Here is a 25175-nt window from a genome sequence, read left to right as displayed (position 1 = left end):
TTAACTCCTTACAGCAAGGAAGATCCACATAAATTTAAAGATCATGAGACAAATTTCTTAGAAAAAGAAGTATCTTCGTGGTTTTAAATAACTAAGAAATTTTTTTGGTGGTAGAATTTTGCTATAAATTAAGTCCTAAAATAAATGGAAAACATGGCCTTCATTTGCAGAGGTTGACACAGAAAAATACCCTGAACTTTAAATTAATGGAATTGAAATATAATCAATGTTGACACACTATGCTAACTTCCGAAATCCTCCCATTTTGCTAGAGCTACCACTCCACCTGAGAGTCCTCGCCCGCGCCCTTTAGGGAAGCGCTCTCACGACTTACCAAAAGCAGGTCGACATCCTCAGACTGAGAGCATGGGAAAGGAGTTTTACAAATTAGCGTCTGTAACTATTTATAATTGGGCAAAATCTTTCCTACACGAGGAAAAGCATTTTCTGATAGACACAACAGTTTAAACACTTTAAAAGCCCAGACTCTAAAGATAACGCCTTACAAAGACATTCTTTGCTTCCCTTAATGAGCTGTTTGTCTCAAATGTGAAGACAATCTATCCAGGTTTCAGCATAGGTCAGTGTCTCAACATTCATTATTTCACCGTCACGTTTTGGGGAAAAAAAGATTGTCCTTTGAAACTCCACTTGCTCGAGGAGGGGAACTGCACCTGGCTGCCAGTGAGAGCCCTGGTGGACCACTCACAGAATCCCTGGGAAAGCAGCAATTTTACAGGACTTGGAATAAATGTGCCGATGGAGACAGCCTGCCATGCATGGCCCACACTGCTTGGCTATGGCCCTGTGGGAGGTTTTATTTATTAGACCCAGTCTTTTCCTAAGGGAACGTTGCATATTATGTGATTTTTTTTTGGTTTATATTCAAAATTAATCTGCACTGTGCCATAATAAACTAATCAGCTTGCAGGACTGTTTTACCCTGAAGCTTGCCACAGAGCACAGAGAGAAAAAAAATGTGTTTGCAGAATGATCTAAATTTGTCTACTGAATCTTGATTTCTAAATGTTCTCACTCTTAAGCAAAGCTCATTTGGAGAACACTGATGTAAGTCTCTTTGTTGCTGAATTTAGTCCCACAATATTATCTTCACCTTAGACCTACAGATGCAGGAAAAAGAAAAATGAGAGGCTGGGGATATTCTTTATATTTCTGTTTCTTATTTACTTATTTATTCTTACAAGTGCCACAACTTTCTTTTGATTTTGTAAAATGTAACCTTTGTTTTCAAAAGGCCTAGGACTTTGAAACAATTTGCTTTTGAGAGGTAACTATCTGCAGGAAGCACGTAAAGGCAAAGAAGAAAGATGGATTGACGTTGTGCACAGGCATGTGATACATTAAACATTATTGCTACAATATACCCAAGACTGTGATGTATTAAATTTTATTGCTGCAATATACCTAAGAAAAGAATTGTCCATTAACGGGAGAGGTTCATTTAGAAATTATAGAAAAGGTTTTTTCATTGACAGCACTTTCAGGACACAAATAGTTCAATATTTAAAAAATCTGTTAGGAAATAAAATACCTCACCCTGTGAGTTTGATTCTACTGTTGGTCAAACCACATGTCCCATAGGCAGAATAGCAGGTAATTTTTTTTCTAATTATAAATTAGATGCCTTAAAAGGAAATGTTTTCTTTGTCCCAGAACACAGTCCTATAGTGGAGTTCACTGAGATGTTGGTTCTTTTTTACGTGGAAAAGGGAATGAGAACCAGTTACCAGAAATGATAGCCAAATAGAAATAGGGCTCCAGCAATAGCATCGATGTGTTAATTTTATGGAAGCACTTAAATAATTCATAGAGTTAGACAAATACAAAAACAGCAAAAACATAGACAAAACATTAGCAACATTTATTTAAAATGTAGTTATTCATTACCACTGATGGCATCGTATTCTTGCTGCCTGGTGGAATAAGAACTCGGAGATCTGGTTTACGGTTATTCATCCCTAAATTCATGGGGGGAGGAGATTTTGCTTGCATATTCTTGTTCAAGTTACCAGGTGAGACCAGCAGACCTGGTGAGTTTCGGGGATTGCCATATCCATTCCCTGTTAACACAAAACGATGAAAGCACTCAAGGAAAAATCTAGACTCAAACATGTTTCTGGAGAACATACTACATGAGATTAGGGATAAATTGTAGCAGCCTAAGACATATAATAACATACAATGAAAATCCACGGGACTGATTTAACCTCCATCTGAAGAGTAGCCACATCAATTATTTAATATTTCTCTGAAGAAGATTAAAACCTTTTCATGAGAGGAGAGCTAATATCTCTCAGCTTACTCAGAAATCAACATACGCCCTTTTTTTCTATGAAAAAAAATTTGGAAGAAAGTCAGACAGTCATTGAAGGTCTAAGAAAAGCCCACAGTTGGTCCTGCACTTTAATTGACTGGCTTGGTGGAGGCCTGGCTGGCATGACTCACTCTTTCAGTTCAGAGGTTTGGGTTTTATTCTGTGTGTCTGTGTGTCCTGAAATGAAGAAAGGGCACCCCAGCAAGGCTGTAATTTCTAGGACATGTAGGAGGAGTAGCCTCTTACACAGCTTGCTGTTCAGTTCCTTTTTTCTTTGAGTGATTTCTCCGTGTGGTTTTATTCTGTCTCTTTTGCCCTCATCGCCAAGGTCAGTGTACGAACCTGAAGGCTGGCTCTCCTGCTCACACAGAACTTCAAAAAGCAGGACTCTTTCTTAGGAGCTAAAAGGGGGGGATGATGCCTCCACTAAAATGCTGACTCACCAAGTCAGGGGGGTAGCCATCTAACATGAACACTGAAAGGGTTTTCTTAGGTCTCTGATGTTTAGCTCCGTACTAACAGAAAATGGGTATCCGAAGGACTCCATTTCTCATCATTCAAAATACACTCCCCCATGACAGGAAGAGCTACGGAAGGAGTCAGTACAACATCAGCATAGGCAGAGAGTCATCTGCTGGCTTCCTCCACTGCCTCTGGTTGGAGCAGAAGATAATCCAACTACCTAATAAGATAATTCAACAATCCTTTCTGGAAACTATACGGTTGTTTTCTGCAGCTCTCTGAAGGAGACAGTCAAACCTCCTGATTACTGTCACCATTATCATTATTGTAAAACACAAATATCTATTACCCCAGGACGAATGATGCTGTGTGCTACCCAGTGGGGAAGCAAAGACTAGGCCTGAGCCTCAAAGGCCCTGTAACTGCTCTGTGTTAATCTAGTACAGACACGTGCAAAACACGTGCAAACTCAGACAAGGCTGCCTAGGGTGAGGTACCTACAGAGTAATCCAGAGTAAGTGTTACTGAGTTTCCAGGAGGAGAGAGATTAAACAATAAAGATTCACGTAAGAGGCAGGAACTGATGTGGGTCTGGTAAAAGAGAAGTGATAGTAAAATGCGCTGGGCTTGTGATTGGGTGCTGGCAAAGGGCTGAGGTGGGAATTTCCAGAGCAGTCGGGGACACACCTGGTTAGAAGGGACCCATGAACAGAGAGGAATGCTGGGGACTCAGAATGTACATAAAGCCTGGGCTGTGGAGACCTTGAATTCGAAGCTAACAGGTCTTAGGTTTAAATAGTGGAAATGCAGATCCATGAAGGTTGCAGAGCAGAGGGAACACAGGCCTGCAGGTGGACAGAAAGATGTATACAGGCTTTGGGCATTACTTAATGCCCGTAATTAGGAAGGCCTGGCAGTGCAGACGAGTCTGGGAACTACTGTGATGGTCTGGGCTACAGGTGATGAAGAACTGGGAAGGCAAAGCACAGTATATTTTGGGAGGTATTTATGGGAACATCTTTTGAATCAGAATACACACGAGGCACACTGCATGGAGCGCAGTTGTTCTGCACATCCATTCACTTACCTGTCTCATTTTGTGCATGAATACACAGGCTGAGTATGTAACAAATAAGTACAAGATTAAATCTGTCAAGCAGATTATGCATAAAAGACTTGCATTACTGGGGAAAACACCCCAAATACGACAAATATAATATACCTCCCCAAACATGCCTTGAGTACACAGTACGTGTTTAAAAGCTGCTGGTTGAATTTGAATATAAATTAGTCGTCTATAATAAACTTGAAGAAAATTAACTAAATTTTCTAAAGCTAGCTAAGTATGTCAAAAGCCAAAATTTTCTTTTATTGTTAATCTGGACAGCTTTCTGTGGCAAAAGTTATATGAAACAAACACATGCACCTTTTATCACCAGGAGAAGCACAAAGAACGTGCTCACAGAGAAAATGCTCGATAAAATGGAATGCTGAGAGGAATTTCACGTTTAATGTAACTGGCTGAGTCATTATCGGGAATATGTTAGGACTTTAGTAGTTTTAACTAATAGATGCCATTGGATACAAAGACAAAGAGCAAGCCAGGACGGAATTTGCACTGTACTTTTCTGTCAGCTGAAGTTCACACTGACACACAGAATACATATGTCACTTATCTATTAAGTCTGCGTGAGATCTGGTTTAAATAAACAATCAAATGGAAAATTAGCTGGGTAATTTCAAAAGAAGGGGGGGAAAAGTCAGTTAAGCAGTGCAGTGAAGCTTGAATAGATCAGAAGAAACTAAAACCCCGGCTTGGTCGATGCCGATACTGGTTTGCATGGAGGAGTTATTTTGCTAAAAGGAAGTAAAACCGCTCCGTGAAATGTGTTGTCCTGTGATATGACAAGCACTCGGCTAGTGTGCAAAAATGGAAATGCTTCACAGAGGCTCTGAGAAAAGGTTGTGCTTTTTTTTTTTTTTAAACCATTTTCTACAGTAAACTCTGAGAAATCCCAAAGCCTACATTTTAAACAATAATTTGGGGCAGCAGTGGGGACAAAAACCTGGACTAAATACACATTTTAGTTTTTAATCCAATAAATGCCTCATAATTAAAAACATTGATTTGAAAAGGATTCTGTTTTCCTCCCGGGATATTTCTTATTTGTAAATTATGTCATTTTAGAAGATTACTCTTATTTTAAGGTGTTTACGTATTGAATGTAAAATATTTTGAGCCATGATGACAGTTCTTAAATTCATATTTTTACAGCATAAAGTTATTTTTAAGAACAAATAAATTCCGCCTTTTACTGGCGAATTTCTGCTCTTTTTAGCATATTGTGCCAGCTAGCATTTTGGAGCCGTATAATAGCCATTTCTGTTTCCAGCCGCCAAGTTGTTATTCTTCTGGCATAATATAGATTCAGGAATGCAAGACTGTGGGCCCTAAACCGGTGATATAGAAACCTATCATTTCAAAATCAACGATGAATACATGCGTGTGGTTTGCTGCTAAGAAGAGCCTGCATTTAAACCAGCTCGGAAACCGCAGCCTCCTCCTCACTCAGAACGCTGTGGCCCCAGTTGAGGCTGTTGTCTTACCATAGGATAAATTCACCCAAGAGAACAGGCTCATTCCAAGTCAGGGGTCAAGGAGGTGGAAAACACCACCTCTCAATAACCTTCTCATATACAGATTCAAGCTTTCTTCATGCTATGTTTTAAAAGGACCCTCTGCCTGAACAATTATCAATTTAGATGTGACTGTATGCAGATGTCACATTCCCGAACCACTTAAAAGCACAAAAATTATAAAGCATGAGTGAATGGATTTCCTGATTATAGATTATAAGAAAATGAAGAACAGACCAACTTGAGAGTAAGATTGCTTTATAGTTCATTTGATTAAAAATATTGTTTTACATAACAAAACAATTTAAGCATTCACAATATAATTTATATGAAGGATATGAGAATCTACCTGTGTTGGTTACAAGTTTCTAAACACATTAAAACTAGTGTAAATACACAGAACTTGAAATGTAGTGTTAGGAGAAAAAAAATTTTTTCTCTCCAGTTAACTTGAAAACACTTGCTGCTTTTTTTTCTTTCTTTTTTCTTTTATTGACTCCTATTTTAAGAAGTTGTAAATTCAAAGAACATATTCCTGGCTTACGTTGTAGTGAGGAGGACATTTTGCCTTGTCTCACAGAGCTCAATTGAGCATGTAGCTCTCTTTGAGCCCAAAGCTCTAAAACTTTCTCTTATTTGGATATTTAGACATTATGAGTGTTTTCACGAGTTTTTTCCCTTTTCTGGGACTCTTAGTTACAAGTACAAGCATATAAAATTAATAAGCACAAAACAGAAACTAGTCCTTATGGATCAAGGCTAATTTTTTTCATGGGCAAAATCATCATTTCAGTCTCTCAAATTGTCATTTTGACTATTTCCTCTCCCTCTTCCAACTCCAATTAGATACCAAATGTTGTTAATATATTTTTTTAAATGACCCTTTCCATCTCCAGTGCCACCATCTCGGCTGAGACTTTCTTCACCGTTTGACTAGGTCTTTCAATAACCCCTCTGTGGGCCCCGGTCTGCAGTTAAGATGGGCTTCAGTAAGGTTGTGAGCTCCTTAAGCCACATGTAAGCTATGCGCATGTGTGTGATGATATTAAATCTAATGTACAGTCTTGACCCATGCCAGGGAATCTTTTTAAAGTTCTGCTCCCATCATGTTCTTGTTCAGATCATACTTAACACTGTTGGGTCGGCATCCTGTGTGGCTGTCAGGGCTGTGCAGTGTTCACCCACTCTCTCTCTCTCTCTCTCTCTATCCACCCTTCCATCCATCCTAATTTCCAGTGGCCACAGCCAAACACACAGTCTTCTGAAAATGTCTGTCTTTGTTCTAGCAGTTCTACTACCTGTGTTTTCTGCCTTCCTGTTTGATGCAAATTCATTTGTTTAAGGATCAGCTAATGTCCCAACTGTTCCATGATGCCTTTCAGACAACCTCAGTCCACCTTGAACTCACTGTCCTCTAAAATCCTGCTGCAGAGGCAGCGATACCATCTAGAGTATTAGTTCTTTAAGTGTTTCAAATTCTCACAAAATGGATATACCAAATATGCTGAAAAATTAAAATTATTCAGAAATGGCACGAAAAGTTAAGTTACTGAAGGAATGTGAGATGACAACTGAAAATGTACAGAGTAACATGCTGATTCCAAACATTGAGGGACTCTCCTTTTCATGCTACTTGAAAATTTTTTTTTCTTTAGGTGATTACATACCGATAACCAAGTAGCCAATGAGACAAGCTGCTTATCAACTATATAATACGAAAGTCAGGAAATCATGCAAGTGCCCACTTACTAAATTTGTTTATAGAGGGTTAATTAAAGCTTCTTTTCTACCTGTTACAACTGTCAATCATTTCACAGCACATTCCCTTAGCTAACTGCAAGGAGTAGAATAAAAAAAGTAGAAATTCTCTCTAATGAAAAAGAAAACTTTGAGGCAATGGATCTTTTCTTCTACAACGACAAGTGTTTATTGCCATAGATTGTTTCTATGTCGAGATGAACCTGAACAATAGTTTACTCATACAGAACATTCTCGCAAAAGGTGGGCTGCGTGGTACTCCAGGAGAAAGAATGGTGAAAGAGTGGCAATTAAGAGTGAATAGGATTTTATTACACGGTTCAGGGAGAGACTTCCGGAGACAGGAAGTGCATGACAGGGATCTCAGAGTCGAGACTGTATTCAAGAAGAACTAGTATTTCTGTGAAGATGAAACATCCAGTGTTTTAGAGTACGGAGTTTTCAAAAGTTGGAAGAATAGGCTTGGCTAAGATGAACTTCTCAGATAATGTTCACTTTATACCGAAGACTTTCTACTACATTTTATACTATAGAAAATGAGCAGCGAAATTTAGTTTGTGAGTGGCGACACTGTTAACCCTGTAGGTGAGGAAACTAACAATACAGCAGAAAGAATAGATTCAAGGGGGTTAGGGTGCTACTAGGAAAGCTAGTTAGCACACACTCGCCTTGGAACATGTGAAGAATGAGATCTGACTGGGGCAGCAGAGATGGGAAGAGCTACAAGGCAGAGGGGAGTCAAGAACAAAAGAAAAAATTAAAGTAGATAAATCCAAGTTCTAGTGATGAGGTCTCCATCAGAGTTCCTTCAACCATACCGAGCCTTAGTTTTCTCAATGCTTTCGTTCGGGAGAGAGAAGTGATCCCACGTGCTCACCCGAGGCAGCCATCACCAACATGGCCATGCGATATTAATTACAGTGACGCTTTATATGGTATTATTTAGCAATAATAGTAACAACATAAAGCACACACGTTAAGTACCCGGAACAGTACCAGGTACCTAAGTAACTGCTCTACAAGTGTTTGCTATTATACATGGATATAACACACCTTTACATCCTCACAACCACAGCCTTGTGAGGTACTAATAGCATCCCTGGATTACCTAACGAGAAAAATTAAGAACAGAGCGGTCCAAGAACTCGTCCAATGTCAAACAGCGATCAACTGGTGGAGTCATGATTTGAACCCAGCAATGTGTCCAGAATCTACGCTTTGAAGCACAACGCTGTCCTGCTCCTTGAGAAGTGAGTCACACTCTAAGATTTTGAAACCCTTTGTATCAAATGTCATTCTGAAATGACAGCAATACAAAGAAACAAAGGAAACAGATGAGGTGTAAGACCAGGGACATGAGACTCAAAGGTCCTCCTGAGCCAGAGATGATGTGGAAGCTTGACAAACACCTTACACAGTCAGCTTGGCCACCATAAAGAGCTATTCCGGTTCAGAAGGTGCTGAACTTACAGAGGGGTGGGCAAAAGTAGGTTTACAGTTGAGTGGTTCATATAGAAAAGGACATGAAGATTATATTATTATGATAGCTGTATTGACTCAAAGGAATGTCACGTAACTATAAACACAATTTTCCCACCCCTGTATAAAGAGGCACAGAATGGTGATGTTCTAAATCATATTTCTGGTCTCCCTCTGGATAAATAAATATTACGAATAGGAAATATTGGGTTTAGCTACACTTAACTTTTGATGTGTTATTCAAGTAGATAGTTAAATATGCTCTTAGAAGTAAATTTTGTAAGATTTTAGCCAATAATCTTCTCTCCTGTCATATAGGGTAAAGATGTTTACTTCCTATCGTCTATTTCAGGGACTAGCTCCCGCCAGGCCCACTTGATGTGACACCGGAATGCCTAGTGTTTCATAGTATCTGGTATTGGTCGTTATCTGGAAAACAATTTCTAACTATATATAGGTGTATAAAATTTACTTTGTTTAGTAATTTGTGAATGCTATCTTAATTTCGGGAATTTGAAGCAAATTGCCACAGAAAAACTGAATATATTAAACTGAACATAGAGCTGAACCTCCGAAGTATTGATTGTCTGCTTTTACTTAGGCAAAATGTTTTACCAACCTAGGTTTTCTTTTCCTTTCATTAGAGAAATTTTGAAAACATTTACATAGTACACTGTCTTGTTAAATTAGAGAGGCCACCACATACACGGTACTGCTCACCACCACCAATTAATTTACATTTGACTTTTTAAAGGTTTTAAGGTAAGTTAGTTTCTAACATCAGGACTTTGTTCTGTGTCTCAAGTAAACATATACATTTTCAGAGAAAATTCTTTGAAATTGTATACAGTAGAACTTGCCTATAGAACCTACTCCTCTACTGGATGCGCCATACTTACAACAGTTTTAGTGGAAAAATGTTATGAACTTCTAGACTTAAGTCTTACATCTTACATGTATTTTGCCTGAAACCCTGTAAAAATTGCTAGGAACCCTAAGTTATTCAGCTGTGGTGAATCACAGTTTATTTTTTGTTTTTTAGCTTTTAGAAAAAGAAGATCTTTTTCATGGGATAGCTCTAAGGGAAAAGGCAACCACAAAACATTTGGAGGTCAGAAATCTGGGAATGATGAAAATTTCAATATGCCTACTACAGAATGGGGGCAACTCAGATTTCGGATTCTCATCCTGGCTAAGACCCCTGATTATAGATTCCTAAACATAAAATCGCCCCACTCTATCTGGGGGTTTCTTAGGGAAATAATATAATAACGCATAATGTCAGACTATGAAGAAACTCCTGTGAAACCTCAATGCCTTTGTGGCGTATTCTTAGAAAAATACCCCAAGAGTACACCAAAGCCAAGGCTATTTTTGGCTGTACCAGTTAGAGGGCAGCAGACATTCTAAAGGAAACTAGCCTCTTCTGCTTGACTGTGGCACCTGGATGCTGAACCAGATCTTCATGGATTTCACACCTACCCCACTTGTCTTTGATGTGTTTTGCTTAGTACCTTTTGTGAAGTGAAGTCTATCTGCCAGTTTGATACTGAACTTTAACCATTCAGCACATATAATAAGCTTCGGACTGTGAGGCAGAAGTAAAGAATTTTTACCCATTACTAAGTTGTTTCTCCAAAGATCAAGAGTTCATGTCATAAAGTAGGTTTGTGTTGGCAAGCCACTCGCTCATTTGTCCTAACAGTTGTGTGGGTTAGGTGTGATCATCCCATCTTTTGACAGATGAGGAAACTGAGGTCCAGGAGCTTCTGTGACTTGTCAGTAAGGGGGAGAACTTTGATCTGAACCCAAAACACAAACTGCTCACACTACATTGTTACAAAAGCCAGACATTTCAATTTAGAATGCATCCTTATATTTCTCCCTCTCTCTCTGAATAAAGACTCCATTTACAAATAAGGAAGAAATAGACAATTTAATATTTCTAGTGCAAAAAGGCACTCAAAATATCATCCTGCTTTGAGTACTGATTTACTGCAGGGATAGTTTTTAATTGCACCATAAAAATGATACTGAACCTTGCTATCTTCAAAAAATCCCACTTAACGATGAATGATAGATTGATGACTCACTTAATTGTTCACTTCTTGTGATTTTGGGGCTGTCTCTTTGCTAAAAATGAGGGGGTGTCTTCATTATTGACACAATCGCTCATTCTTTCAGTCATTTTTATAAACAAAAATATTGAGACAGTATAAATTAGAGAGAACGTGACAGAAGAGAATGAATAATTACTTGTGGTTTTAACATTTACGCTGCTGCAAACTCATAGGAGATCATCACGTTCAAGTGGAATGTGGTGCCTGCACTGCGCTGAGCTCCGGTTCTGCCTCGGATTTATTAAGATTCCTCTTTACTCCCACCCTTCAGGGCAGGGGCCTTGCAGACGTCTCTGGGAAGACCACTAGTGCACTGCGCATTTAATGAATATTACTGGAACTGCATTAGACTAAGCTTTATTTTTTGCTTAGGAAATATAAATAAAAATAATTTTAATACTAACAATAGCTAACATTTATTAACAAGCACTTACTGTGGGGCAGAAACTGCCAGGTGCCTTGCATTGGTTATCTCATTTAATTTTCACAACAATCCTGCAAAATGGAAATTCACAGACATTCCAAGGGCAATAATGTCATCCCTAAAATAACTTGTGTATCATATGTTTTCCTTGGTGATTTTATTATTTGGGATATTGGCTTCTGGAATATTTTCCCAAATAACTGAGGAAAAATGTTGCTCCATGATTTCAGTTTTGAGTTGCTTAATAATAAACAAAAGATTCCTTTTTCATGATTATTGTTATGTAAGTTAATGTTATACTTGAATATGTAAATTGACCATAGACTTGGATTTGCTATTATTGCTGTAATAACCTATATTAATATAGCAAGACTCTCTGACCCATGCACTGTAAATACAACATAATCAGTTTTTTACCATAACTGTAGGTTGTCAGTGGAGTCCAAGGTCAAAAAATTGTGAAAAGAGGGTGAAGTGTTTAGTAAAATAGCAAGTTAATATTAAGTTCAGTTAAAACAATTGAAATGGAGCAATAATACACCCAGTGACACATCTGTGGTTTAAAAATTGAAATTGCTTAAATGAGGTTTTGGTACCATAATTTCCTTTAGTTTAAAATAAACTTACAGGAATATATTTGATTGATCTTTCAAATATGAGGCTGTATCATGACTATACGGCTTTGAATTGAAATCAGATGAAATATACTATGTAAGTCTAACTGTTTAAAATTTAAGTGACTGGCAAAGTTTTATTTAAAAACAGCAAATTATGCTCTTGGCCGATAGCCTTGAAGTCCTGAAAGTCCCTGGTAGGTAAAACACTGACTTCTAAAAAAGGGGCTTTTTAACCACATCTCTCCTTTCAGCATCTGCTGTCTGTGATGCACAATTTCGTATCACTGATGATTTTGAAAAGACCTTTTCTTTCCATATTACCTTCAAATAAAATCTTATGATGTCAAAAATATGGAAGCAAGAAACCAACAGTGTACAAAAAATAAGACTGCTTAAGAGACCAAGAAAATTTGAGTAAAACTAATAACTTAGGAGAAAATATTACCTGCCTGAATTAATATTAAAAATGATCACAGTTTTATTATCAGTCACATTCCTAGATTAAATCAATGAGGTATGAGTGAACAGACCAATTTCACATTGCTTAACTGAGTGTAGCAGAAGAACAGGGGACAGAAAAAATATAATTTGTGAGGTTAGAAATCATGTTTTACAAAGGGCTCTAAAATCTGTTAAAACACTGTCTAGGAAGTTATAATTTGAAATTTTTTCCCCCCACCAGAAATCAAACTCCTTAAGAACTAAGTCAAATTTGAAGGGGTTGAAAGCAGGTTTTACATTATCCTCACTTAGCCTGTAACATGTTTCACTTGTCTTCTCTTTAAGCCGCCTCGCTCCCTTCAACACGGCCCCTGGAGAATGGTGCACTGCTTGTATCTGTAATTTTCGGGTCTTGTATAGGGAAAGGGGACAATGATTTTCTTGGCAGTGGCTGTGTACATGCTGCAGATCATCCAACCAGAGGACTAGGGATTTTTTTTTCCTTTAATAAATCTAGACAACCTTGATTTGGGTTAAAAATATCTTTGTTACTTAATTTCATAGTTACTAATAAAGCAACGCGGTTGGATCTTTATTTTTGTTTTGGGTGAACCCCCCAAATAAAACTACAAATGAACTCAGAATTTTCATTCAGAACAAATCAAACTAACAGAATACATTTAAAACAAGAATCCAACAATTAACTTAGATTTTTCCACATGTTACTTAATGATATCTTAACAGGTAATATAAAATTATATTCTATAGGAACAAAAGTAGTTTACTTGAGAGCAACTAAATGGCATCCTTCTCCCTTTCTGCAGAATTGCAATATGAATTTGTATTTTTTAGGCAACAAAAACACAAACTTGTTAAAGCAAATCCTTTTACACTGAATTTTTAACCACTTCACTGATATTTTAAACCACTGAGTAAGAGTTTCAGAGAAGTCTTTTTGACTGATAAGAAAGTCAGCTGAGAAATTTTTGATAAGTATTCTCAAAAACAAAAACTTGCAAAACAATGGTACTGGTCAAGAATAATAAACATCGTATGACCTTTTCCTCTCCTCACTTAGTTCTATTTTATAATGTGATAAAACTTCTTTTTCAATGCTGAATGAATTTCAAAAGAAGCTGTGTAATTAAAGTTTTACAATTATATGATTGTAACACATTCCGTGTAAATAGACACTATGGATTTTTGTGTCTCACCCCCAATGTGAGTGCTCAGTTCAAAGGTTCTAAGTCTAAGGTCGTGCTAGATAGAGTTTTTCAGTCTGGAAGCTAGGTCTCCTTCCTCATTCACTGCTCATTCATTTATCTAGAGCAGTACCGTGATATCAAGTCTCCATGTATTTAGCTGATATAAATTAAGCAATCTAGAAGTGACAATGCTTGACAACCAAATGCATAAAATAGTAAACAATTGACAATCAAAATAAGGAACAGCTGTTCGTTTCTTTTTATATAAATTATATCTAATTTACAATAAATGCCAATTAAAATTATTAACCAATATACATAAATCTCCTCTGCCTTATTGTCAAAAAGCTATGTAGACTGTGAAATTCTCTTAAAATTTTAAAGAGATTCCTAAAGGATTTTTCTCTCTATCACAAATCAGTAAGTCTTTGAGCATACTGGTCGGTCTAACTCAGTAAAAAACCACCATGTTATCAAAGTGAAAACAAAGGGTACTAATTGGACAGTGAATAATCCAACACAAGGCATTGCTGAGCTAATGGTTATTTCTATTAAATCTAATGATGATGAAAACTCAGCTGAACTTGATCTTACAATCATCAATAACCACTTAGATTAGCACGTTAAAAGCTTTAATATGCAGAGACATGACAAAATGTACTTTTAAAAGCAGTGACTTTTCATTTTGGTTGTTGAGAGGAAAGGATTAAGTAATGGATGAATAACTGTCAACTGAAACCTAGAAATGTCACTATTACTAATGTATTATAATGACTTTCTGTATATTTCTCTTATACCAAAAGTATAAACCCCATCCTGTTACTTCTTTATTATCACTTGCCTTTGTCTTTGAAATTACTTCAAGTGGTAAGACGTTCGTTGTCTTAAGAGGTGATTTGTGATGGTCTGAGATATCAAACCACATTTCATACACTGCTATTTATCAGCTCTTTGGGTTTTCCATTAAGTAAGTTAGAGAAGTTGGTAAAACTTTATTGGCCAACAGTGCTTAGCCACTTAATCAAGTAATTAATTCATTATTCATTGTATACAGTTTTAGAAGAATACATTACTTCTTGAATTATAGATAAAGGGCATATCTTTTTTATTTAAAATTACATAATTTCTTTGAAATACTTTGTTTTTTTACATAAACACTATTAAAAATTTATGACTATAAAATAAAATTTTCCTTTACTCAGCTAACAAACATTTACCAAGTATCTTTCATGTTGCAAGCTGGGAACCCAAACTGAGTAAGGCGCAGTTTGCCCCCAGAGGGCTGAGGGGCAGGACAGAGCTCTGTGCCCAGACGCTGCAATTATAATGCAATGAGATAAGTAGTGTAGGTACGAGCGGCCACTGAGAAGAGAAGTGCTTAATTCCCTCTGGTAGACACAGGAAAGGGTTTCCTCAGTGGCTGAGGTGAATTCTGAGGGAGGACAAAAAAGGGCTCAGTGACCTGAAGCAGGGGTGCTAGGAATGCATATGTAAAGCCGAGTAGCCTCAGCATTGTTTGGAAGGTGGAAACACAATGCAGCTGTTAAGAGCCAGGACTCTGCAGACAGACAGCCTGGGATGCAGCTGGGCCAAGTCCTTAACCTCTCTGTGCCTCAGTCCCACCATCTACAGAAGGGCATAATATGAATATGTATTTTAAAATACTTTTAATTTTACTTTAAAAATACTTTAATTTTAAAATTAAAAGACTGTTATGAGAAAAGTGAGTTACTTTTTGTAAAACATCTAGTAAGAACTATTTAAACGTTTGCCATTATTAGAGTTGGAGTGCGGGCTTCTTGACGGCAGTGGCAGAAGGTAAGAAGGTTTAACACTAGAGAGCAGGTAGGGACAGAGAAAAGAGGCTCATGGTTAATTGTGAAAGAGCTGGGAAGCCCCTGCTGGATCTTAGGCTGTTGAATGATGAGCTACAATTAGTTTAAGGATTTGATTTGAGAAAGACTAATCAGTCATGGACGGAGTGGAGTAAGATGCAACGTGAAGCAGGGAGATGAATCAGGGGACCTGGGGTGTTGATGTGAGCCTGGCCTAGGGGAGTGGGACAAAGGGGTAGATTTAGGAAATACCTTGGTGGCAGAGTTGGTAAGACTTGGTGACTCGCCAGATGACTGCATGAGGGAGAGGGATGGTTCAGGGACTAGTTGGGAAAGATGCTATACTTTCTGATTGAGCTGAGCTGAAAAAGAGAATGCTTATTCCTTTGGTCTTTTGGTATTCACAGGGACACAATAAATGTTAAGTTTACTTTCTTCCCTCACAAGACTATTGTTTTTAGAAGTTGAGATGGTTTGATTTTAAAAAAAATTACAAAGACTGAGCATTATTTCACTTAATTGTAGGGTCTTGCTGCTTGGCCTCAGAGTTTCTCACTTTATCTGAGACCTTGTATTTCAATGACAATATTAAAAATTTGGAAGGTATCTTTTGGCCCTCTTGCTTCAGTTTTCTTTTCTGAAAATGCAGAGACATTCTGCTTGGCCTTGTTTCCCCCCAGGGTTATGTGATTCTCTGACATCAGCACAGATATATTCAGCTTTGACATATGATACTGTCCAGCAGGAAGAAAGAAGGGAAGATGGCTGAGCTTATGAGCAGGACACGCCCGCTAAGCTCAAGACTAATTGGCATCTGCAACAGGTGTTCTGTGCAGCCAGCGTTAGAAAGGGCTTCTTCCTCTATTTTTAAAATGTGGGGAAGTGATTCTTTCACAACTATACAGAAACTGTGAAAATTATATGCTCATGACTACAAGATATAGTCAGCAAAATATAATATTTATTAGCATGAGGGTGGAGCAACTGTTTTCCTTTCTGTTTGCTTTGACTGTTTTTGAAGTAGAAGATTCTCATGCCTATGGAGGATGTCCTGAAGTAGAAGGATGAATTTGCTAAGCTCATACGATTTTTTTAGTTCAATGACTCTATAACCTATATGTGGCTAACTTTTTTGCTTACACGATTGAGTATGTTCTCTGTTCCTAGGGGCCATTAAACCAAGCAGACTGTCAGGGAGTTGACAATGACAGCATAACTGAGCAACTAAGCACTTCTCATTTTTAATGTAGGGTTCTAAAGCATTCTAGCTGTTCAGCAGTACTAGGAGGCCACTTGCATCAAAGCTGAGAAACTCATTCCCCCCACTCCACGTGGTTTTTTACTACTTCTGATAACTTTCACGACCATTACTGGCTGTTCCCATAAGAGCAAGCAAACAGATGTAGCAAGATACTGGATAAAGTATCATAACTTCTATACCATTTTTTTAATATTGTCTTTTTCTTGGTATTTGTGACAACCCAGTTCTTAGTCCCCCCCATTCTTTCTAACTATGGTGTTTGCCAGAGACCCGAATCCAAGAAAGAGTGGTCTGGTTTGCATCTGGTTCTGTAATGTTGAGGCAACAAGCCACAAAGCATTTTTTGAGGTGAAAAATGAACATTTCATTTCAATATTCAGCAAAATAGCATATTGTTTACTCATTAATTTGACTCTCACTAATTTAAAAAAAAGAGATAGGTAGGAAGCAGTGCCATTGATTTGGTTTATTAATTCAGTGTATATTCTAATACTTTCTTTATTACTCACTGAATTAGGGAAGAGCCAAAATCAGAAGCGAGAAACATTATTCCTAAATGGATATATTTGTAAAAATGTTTTTATGTGCCAATTTTCTTTATCTTCTTTTTTATAATTAGTAGGCTATTATATTTGACCCTAGCAAAATATTTTAATTAGGCTATCCAGGGACAGTTCAATAAACTTGATTTTTTTTGACATTTCAAACATAACCTTGTGTCATTCATGCCTGCCTCCTACTATTTTGAAAGTGTGGCATGTTTCAGCTGGCAGGAATTACCATGGTTACTTGCTACGCCAACAGCGAACTGCAGTTAGCATTAAGAAGTACTGTGTGCTGCTCTGCCTCTGTATTGAAAATGCCATCAGTATCTGCTATCAATAACGTGAATTAATATGGAACTTTGCAGAAATGTGGCCGTGAGACAACTGGCCAAGGTGGAAGTAGTTCTTAAAAGCTGAAATATATGTAAGTGATTTTTTGGGTCCACACTATATTTAGATTCTATAAAAGCTTATTTTAACTGAATATGGTTTTAGCTTATTAAAATTATTATTGAATGGTTATAATCCCACCCCTCCTTTTCCTTTTGTATTCTCTTTTAGAAATGAATAGGGATTTGGTACTTCTTTGGGTAGGAAGTGAGTCGCATTTAATGTGAAATGATTAACTGAGACCCATTGGCAAGGCTGGCTAAAAGCACTCATGTGTCTTGGGGCATTTTTCCATCCTCTCACAGATCTCTTAACTTTACTTGGCTCAAAAGACGTATTTCTGGCGAATCTTCCAGTAAAGGACCCCTGAGCCCTGATATATGCAGCAGTACGGTGGTCTCCACTCACCTGCACTGGTGCCTGCACCGGATGTGAGGTCTCCACCCATCAGACCACCTACGGATTAAAGAGGAAAATCAAAAGGAGAAAGGGTAAAGGTCCACAGAACAACACACTTCACCCTTAGCAACCTCAGCATTTTGTCCTCTCTCAAGAGTCCTACACTTTTAAACTATTACTTAAGTCAGATTGCTGACATTTGTTTTATTGTGACATGCTGTGCTCAATTACTGACATTTTGCAGAATCTTTATTCTAAGAAAAATTACTTTAAAGAAAATCCAGTCTTGAAATGGTCTCTGACTTTTATCTTATTTTCAAGTCTAGTTTTTCCTAAGGGGATGTTCAATTGAAAGTAAAAATAAAAAGAGTAAGGTTTACTATATATTATGATAACCATATATTTGATGTTTAATTCTTTATAAATATATTTTATACATTGACTTTTGTGCAGTGCTAATTGTCCAGGATTTTAGTCATTTCATGAATCTACTTACAGTGAATAACCTCATTTATTACCTGACATTTACTTACTGGTACGATAAAATAGGTCTAACTGGCCACAAATTTAGAAACTTAGGCTTATTCATTGCTAACTTAAGAAACTAAGTTGAAATTTGTCAAGATTTATATGGGAGCATTGGATATTTCAATAAGATATTAAATATAATAATTACTATTAGTTGTTAAGGAATAAGATTTAGCCAAAAAAAAAAGAGACCAGAATAACACCTGGTTATTTCCTAGTTGCTTCTAAGTGATGCTCTATAATTATTAGTAGGTTCTGATTTGGAATTAGAAGGAAATGTTTATTATATTTTAAGAAAATGTTTATTATTTGAATTGAATAATATTTTGGAAATAAAGCATAAGATTGTTTAAAATAAATAAGCCTAAGTTCATCTGATAGGAAATTCAACTGCATTTGAGTATGATCTGAAAGGAGTACATGATTATTAAAAATTCCTATGAAAAATTTTAACCATATTTCTAAGTAGAGAGAATGGCCTAATGAAGCCCTTTATCTGCATCTTTCAGACTCAAGATTTATCAAGATTTTTTTATCTGGCTGATTTTGATTTTATTTTATATATAAAGTTTTTGTACTAAATAGAAATATATGTTTAGCTTTAATCATGAGGCAGATATTTAACTATTCTAAAAAAATTTCTTTTGTGAATAAATCACTTTTAATACAGTTATGTGTGCCTAAGATATTAACATTTTCCTATGGAATGCTTAAAAAAAAAACAAAATGAGGATATTCTTCCCTTCAAGTCTCTTTAAACCCAGTGGGGAAATAGATGCATACTCAATACAGTACCTAATGTGTTTTCCTTGCTCTGTGAACTAAGGATGGTTGAAGTTCCCGGAATGATAATTTCTTCTCTACGGGACACTGTGGACTGTACTACGGTACGGATCTCCTAGATGTGTAGAGACAACTCTGTGGCAGGTGTATATGTCCTTATGACGTGCTCTTAACTTATTTCTGACTTAGTTTTGTGTTTATTTCACAACTCTTATACATTATGCTATCCTATCACATTTCCGTGTTGTCTGAAATCCTTTGTGGTGTAAGTTACTGTGTAAATAAACAAATATTAACCATGGGGTATATTGTAAGAGAACACAGGGGAAGGTATCACAGAAGTTGTTATGTCTGGGGGCGGGATTGAAGGTGGGAGGTGGGGACGGGTAGGGCGGGGGAAAGTGGTGGTGGGGAAATGAGACAACTGCATTCGAACATCAATATAAAAGTTTAAAAAAAGGAGACGACATTATGTCTGGAGAGCAGGAAAAGTGGACTTTAGGCAGGACAATACCAGAAGCAAAAACACAGAGACAGAATATTTGACATTCTATTTGAGAAAATTCTGCAGTTAACATAGGGCCACAAGAGGAGAATGATGACAGGTAGGCTGGACAGATAATTTACAGATTATACAAGATTTTGAAAGATATGCTAATGGGGTTAGATGTTATCATGTTGAAGATCCAGCAGTGAAGGAACAAATGAAAAAACTGGAAAACTCAGCATCTTGTAGATAAAATGGCCCTTTGATGAGAGTGGCTCCTTCCAATGATTTGTCCCCATTGCATTCTTAGGGAGACGTACCTGTGTTGCCTGCACTTGGAGGTCGATGTGTTACACCAGGAGACATACTATTCCTCTGCAGAGAAGGGTGGGCCAGTGGCAAAAGGTTGGGGTTTCCCAGTGAGCTGACAGGGTTGCTGTATACCAAACTGTTATGGCTGGACACCGGGATGGAGACTGGCATCTCAAAGTTGGGAGGCGGAACAGCCTATAGAGCGGAGAAAAAATATTGGTTAAAAAAAAAAGAGACTAGAAACAGAAGCTTTCAGGTACAGACAGCCTTTACTTTCAAGAGCAATTTCAATTTCCAAACTTCTTGGTGTCTTGAAGACCATTAAGAAGAACTCTCAAGGTGTTCACATCATAAATTGATTTCTTTAATGTGCTTAGAACTCTTTCTATGCAACTATCAGAAAACGTTTCACTTTTGTCTAAAACAAAGCCCCATTTCATTAGACTCCACTGTCTTTGAATTCCATTCTATTAAGTAGTAATTGTTCACCTGTGATATCTGCATCTGGTGCCAGAAATGACTGCAAAATCAAACGTACATGATTGGGATGACTTCACAGAGAAAACGGAGGATTAAAATACAAACCAGAGCTTTTGGTTTAATTGCTTATTGAAGCATATTTATGCAAAAGTTTAATGATATAAAATCATCCCAGGATTGTGAATAGCACATATACTTTAATTATTATTTTTTAAAAGTCTGTCTTTTGAAAGTAACTCTGAAGATAATAGACATTTTAAGCTACTAGATCCAACAGAGCATATGTCATTTAATAATTCATATTTTAAAATGATAGTTCAGAATATACGTTGCACTTCACATTTTCGGTATAATAACACTGACAAATGGCAAGGCCTGCGTCTCAAACGAGAGAGCTGGCACGTGTTTAGTGAGCCGAAGCTGTGTGGCCATCTAATTAGAATAACCGGGTCCCAATTATTGATTTTTTGATATTATTTTGGCAATATAAACAAAGTCATGCTTATTTTTCTGCTTGTCCTCACTAGATAATCATAGTTGCAACTCCCTCTTTTTTCCCATTTTTAATACTATAAAGGAAAATACTGTTTGGATAGATTGCCAGAGGGCTCCTGGTGTCAGACCACACAGCATTCCTAATATAAAATGGATGTGTGTATGTGTGTATCTAACAGGTATATTGGAGAAGAGTGTAAATAGAACATTCTCCCTCAGGTGTTCTCAAAAAAGCCGTGGGCAAGTTTAAGTGCATATGTGCATGTGGTTCAAAGATTTTTGTTCTTTTTATTAAACTGTTTTTTTCCTATAATCCTAACATCAGTTTTCTGTAACTGGCTGACCGGCTGGCCCGCGCTGCTCATCACGCCCTGCAGCACTTCTGCGTTCACCCTGGTGATGACTGCAGTACTCTTCCCTGTGTGTGCTGTCCTCCTCCTACTTCTTATTCTCTATTTCTCTTGCTTCTCTGCCTTCCCATGATCTAGATGTGTTGATGTTGACAAGAGTAAATGTTTCAGAACTCTTTTCTTCTACATCTTGGATTCTTCATTGTTTTAGAGGAAAATAAAATAAATGCCCAGGTGCTATATTAACACAGTCATTCTTTATTAGGCTTTATCTATAGTAAACAGGGTACAAAAATAATTTTATACAGACACCATGATATAATGGAATACAAATGATGGGACAGCAAAGAATGAATATATCCCCAAATTTCCAGAGACCTTTTAAACAACAAAAAATATTAGTATATGCTATAAAATAAATGTCTGTAGAGTAAATAGGATATTATATTCCTTTATTAAAAGACCACATAAGAATCACTGTAGTATACCTGAGAACATACAGTCAAGTAACTGTGCTACAGCTTCTCCACTTGCCCCTCCAGAGTCACTGTGCCCAGAGTCCCCTCTGCCTGCTCTGGGCCCAGAAGCTGGCCCTCTAGACTGCATCCATCCCGCTCACCTTGCCCTCTGGTTTCAGCTTGGCCAGTGGAGGTACCAGCAGAAGTACAGAGCATGGGAGGAGAGAGGTCTGCGTGTTTCCCTACGGTTGTAACCCTTTGCTGGGCCGCAGGTTGGCAGAGGTTGCTGTCTCCTGATTACTTTTCTTTGCTCGTTTCCCTTCTATTATAAAATCAGTTATGATGTTGGCTAAATAATGTTGCATTTCATCAAGGTGCTGAAGTTCTTTTGCTCTAACATAATGCAGAATGTAGTCTACTTTTCATTATGTGAATTAAATATTTTTCTTCAAAGGAGAATTTTTAGGGAGACACTATACTAATACAAAAGTATAAGCTTAAAATTTATTGTATGTTATTTATTGAGCAGGCACTGTACTGTATAATTTATATACATGATATGATACAACTCATTCAACATTCTTTCACTGTAGATAAAATTCTTCCCTTTTAAAATTGGCGAGATTAAGTAAGTGGCCCAGTGTCATCTGATTAGCAAATGACTGAGCCTGTTGCTTTTGCTACTAACTCACCTTGCAACACAGTATGGGTTTTTGGATAGAAAGAAAATTTGCCATCAGAAATCATACTGTGAAGTGAGTAGGAGCAGGATGCTACTAGCTTATTATTTGTGACCCACAAAAATAATGAACTGAATGGTGCTATGGGTGTGGGTGAGCATCCGTGTTTGAATGCGGTCTGTGCTCACTAACGGCCCTTCTGTGACCGAGGTCTTGGGGAAAAATAAACCTTCAAGACTCCCCACTTCCATAGTTACTCAGATTTAATATTGTAAAGCTGTCATTTGTTTACAAATTTTTTAATTTGAATTCACTATTACCACTCATAAATGTTTAACTATTATTGGATTCCTAAAGATCAGCTATAAAACTACTTGAATATTCTACAGCACGTTGATTGTATCTCAGTAGACAGCAAAGCCTATTTCCTTCCCTCTCTTGAGTGATGACATGCACATCCAAAATAAAGAGGATTATTAATAATTATTTAATAAATTATGAACCACCCTAGTAACCAATTCATTGAACGTCTCTCTCTACTTCTCCCTTCCTCAGCCACAATCCCCAAGAATTATTCAGCTTCTGGCATTCTGGACCATAAACACTTTGACAATGATGATTCTAAAAACTCTCTGTGACCGATTACACAGCAGTCAGGTATAATTCTGATATCAGAGTATTCTTAAAATTCACAAGTCACAAAATATGCTAATGGCCTTTGCATTTTCTCTACCTTTTGCTTTGTTTCCTTATCTGAATCAGGAATTGCCTAGATAATTTTGAAATCAAATTATAAGCATAAAAATGACCATATTGAGAAGATAGTTCAGAGAGTCAGAAAGAACATCAGCCTTCATATCGGCAACCTCAGATGAGTACGGGCTGTGTAATAAATTGCCGTTTAACCAGGTAAATCATTTAACCTCCCTGGACCTGATCTTTGACATGAAGTGATAGCATCCATAAAGAGACCAACCAGACATAAACATTTTAGGGAAAGCAAAGGCTGTAATAATGCATAAATTTTTGTAAGATGTTGGTGTTATTCTTTTCCTTCTTGACTTCTCAAAACTAAAGAACTTAAAAGCATCGAAATTAAAAAAAAATTGTTTAAAAAGTGAAAGCCAAAAAGTAGTTAAAGGCTCCAAACTTGGAAAGATGTCAGGGCCAGACTCCAAATTTTAGAACATTCACAACAGGAAGGAAGAGGGAATTTGAGGTGATTAAGTGAAAGGCTATAGGCAGGACTGGCTATATAATTTGCAGATCTCAGGGCAAACTGAAAATGTGGGGACTCTTGTTAACAAATTAAGAATTTCAAGATGGTGGAGGCACAGCATTTAACCAAGCGTGGCCCTGTAAGGGCAGTGAGTGCCCTGTGTAACTGCACGGGTCACACGCCAGTGACGTCCGCCCTGGCTGTAAGACATACAGGCGTAGCAGCTAAAAGCTTTTTAGTTTCTATCCTGAATAAACTGATCTTGGTTACTGGAGTGAGTCACTGTGGTCAGAAAGGTATCTGAACTCTTATCCAAAAGCCACTATTTTCCCAAACTTACCACAAGGAAAAGTCCAATAAAAAGTCAAATAAAATATTTTTAATAAAATATTTTTAGTTAATAAGCTCTCTTTTATTCAGTGTGAATGATTGAACTGAATCCTTTTGGGGGGACCACTAATGGCACCCTTACCTTTTGATCAACCATTACAGGTCTGCTGAGAAAAGAAATCACACGGCTCTAATGACTAGTGACTACCAATTGCTGGTACCCCAATTTCCCCAAGGCTGCCTGACAACCGTAGTATGTACTTCTCATTCCCTCTCTATCCCCAACTCCTCAATCTTCTTTCAAGCACCTGCTCCCTAGACTCAGTAGCTATAGAAACTACATTCAATATAAAAAATATAGGTGGTCACCCACTCAAATTCACTCTATACACCAACCACCCCTTAACTGTCCTTGCATCCATCTGCAGCTCCATCTTGTTCCGATCCCATCCACCGCCCTTCCTTGAGTTTTGCCATTTTATCTCCATTGTATCTATGTGTTCAATCTTCTCCTTCCTTCAATCATTCTTCCTCTGCGTATACATAATCTCAAGTGCTTTGGCCTTTAACCCCTTCTTTGGTCCTAGTTAGTGCTATTTCTCTCTCTTCACAGTCCCTTATTTGAAGAAAATAGAAACTATTTCCACTTTCTTCCCGTTTGCTCTCAAGCAATCTTGTATCCACTCCTCCTTCCTTCAGCCCATTTCCTAATTCCTGGTTCCTCAAATGAAGCTGCTTCATCTTGCTGTGCAGCCCGGCATGAAGTGTGGCGAGCGCTGCATGAGGAAACGCTGGTCAACAGGATTCCAAATCATCCATGAATTATTTCATGTCATTGAGGAATACGGGCATAAATTACATTGTACCAACAGGTGACTGCAATATTAAATTTTCTATTTTAAAAGAAAAACTCTTCGAACTGGGTCTTTGAAATAGAAAAACAGTCTCGTAATGTTTTTAAAGAGGCGGAGACACTCTCTACACACAAAGGGCAGAGTGTCCTTGCCCTGCTGTAAATGTTTTAGCAGCTGTGGAAACTTTCAACAAAATTTACTTCCAGCAACTGAAAGCGATGTGCGAAAACTGGGCTTTTCATCCTGGAGACTGAAGCACTCACTAAAGAAACGAGGACTTGGAGGCGCAGC

General features: G+C 37.5%; 1 protein-coding gene across 24 annotated transcripts in view; it reads right to left on the bottom strand.

Moving 5' to 3' along the window:
- Window positions 1-25175, bottom strand: part of MEF2C (myocyte enhancer factor 2C) — a 161473-nt gene that overhangs the window by 11815 nt on the left and 124483 nt on the right. For all 24 annotated transcript variants that reach the window (XM_045197815.2, XM_053911963.1, XM_045197816.2 and 21 more), the window contains 3 exons: window positions 20027-20213; window positions 17918-17965; window positions 1909-2081 (listed from right to left, as the gene is read on the bottom strand). In XM_045197815.2, the coding sequence (XP_045053750.1) occupies window positions 1909-2081; window positions 17918-17965; window positions 20027-20213 (408 nt within the window). The remainder of the gene's footprint in view (window positions 1-1908; window positions 2082-17917; window positions 17966-20026; window positions 20214-25175) is intronic.

Source organism: Desmodus rotundus, chromosome 1 (genome assembly GCF_022682495.2).
Source record: "Desmodus rotundus isolate HL8 chromosome 1, HLdesRot8A.1, whole genome shotgun sequence".
Lineage (NCBI taxonomy): Eukaryota > Metazoa > Chordata > Mammalia > Chiroptera > Phyllostomidae > Desmodus > Desmodus rotundus.
The sequence above is the reverse complement of the archived record's forward strand: the minus strand, read 5'-3'. Positions and strand labels throughout refer to the sequence as shown.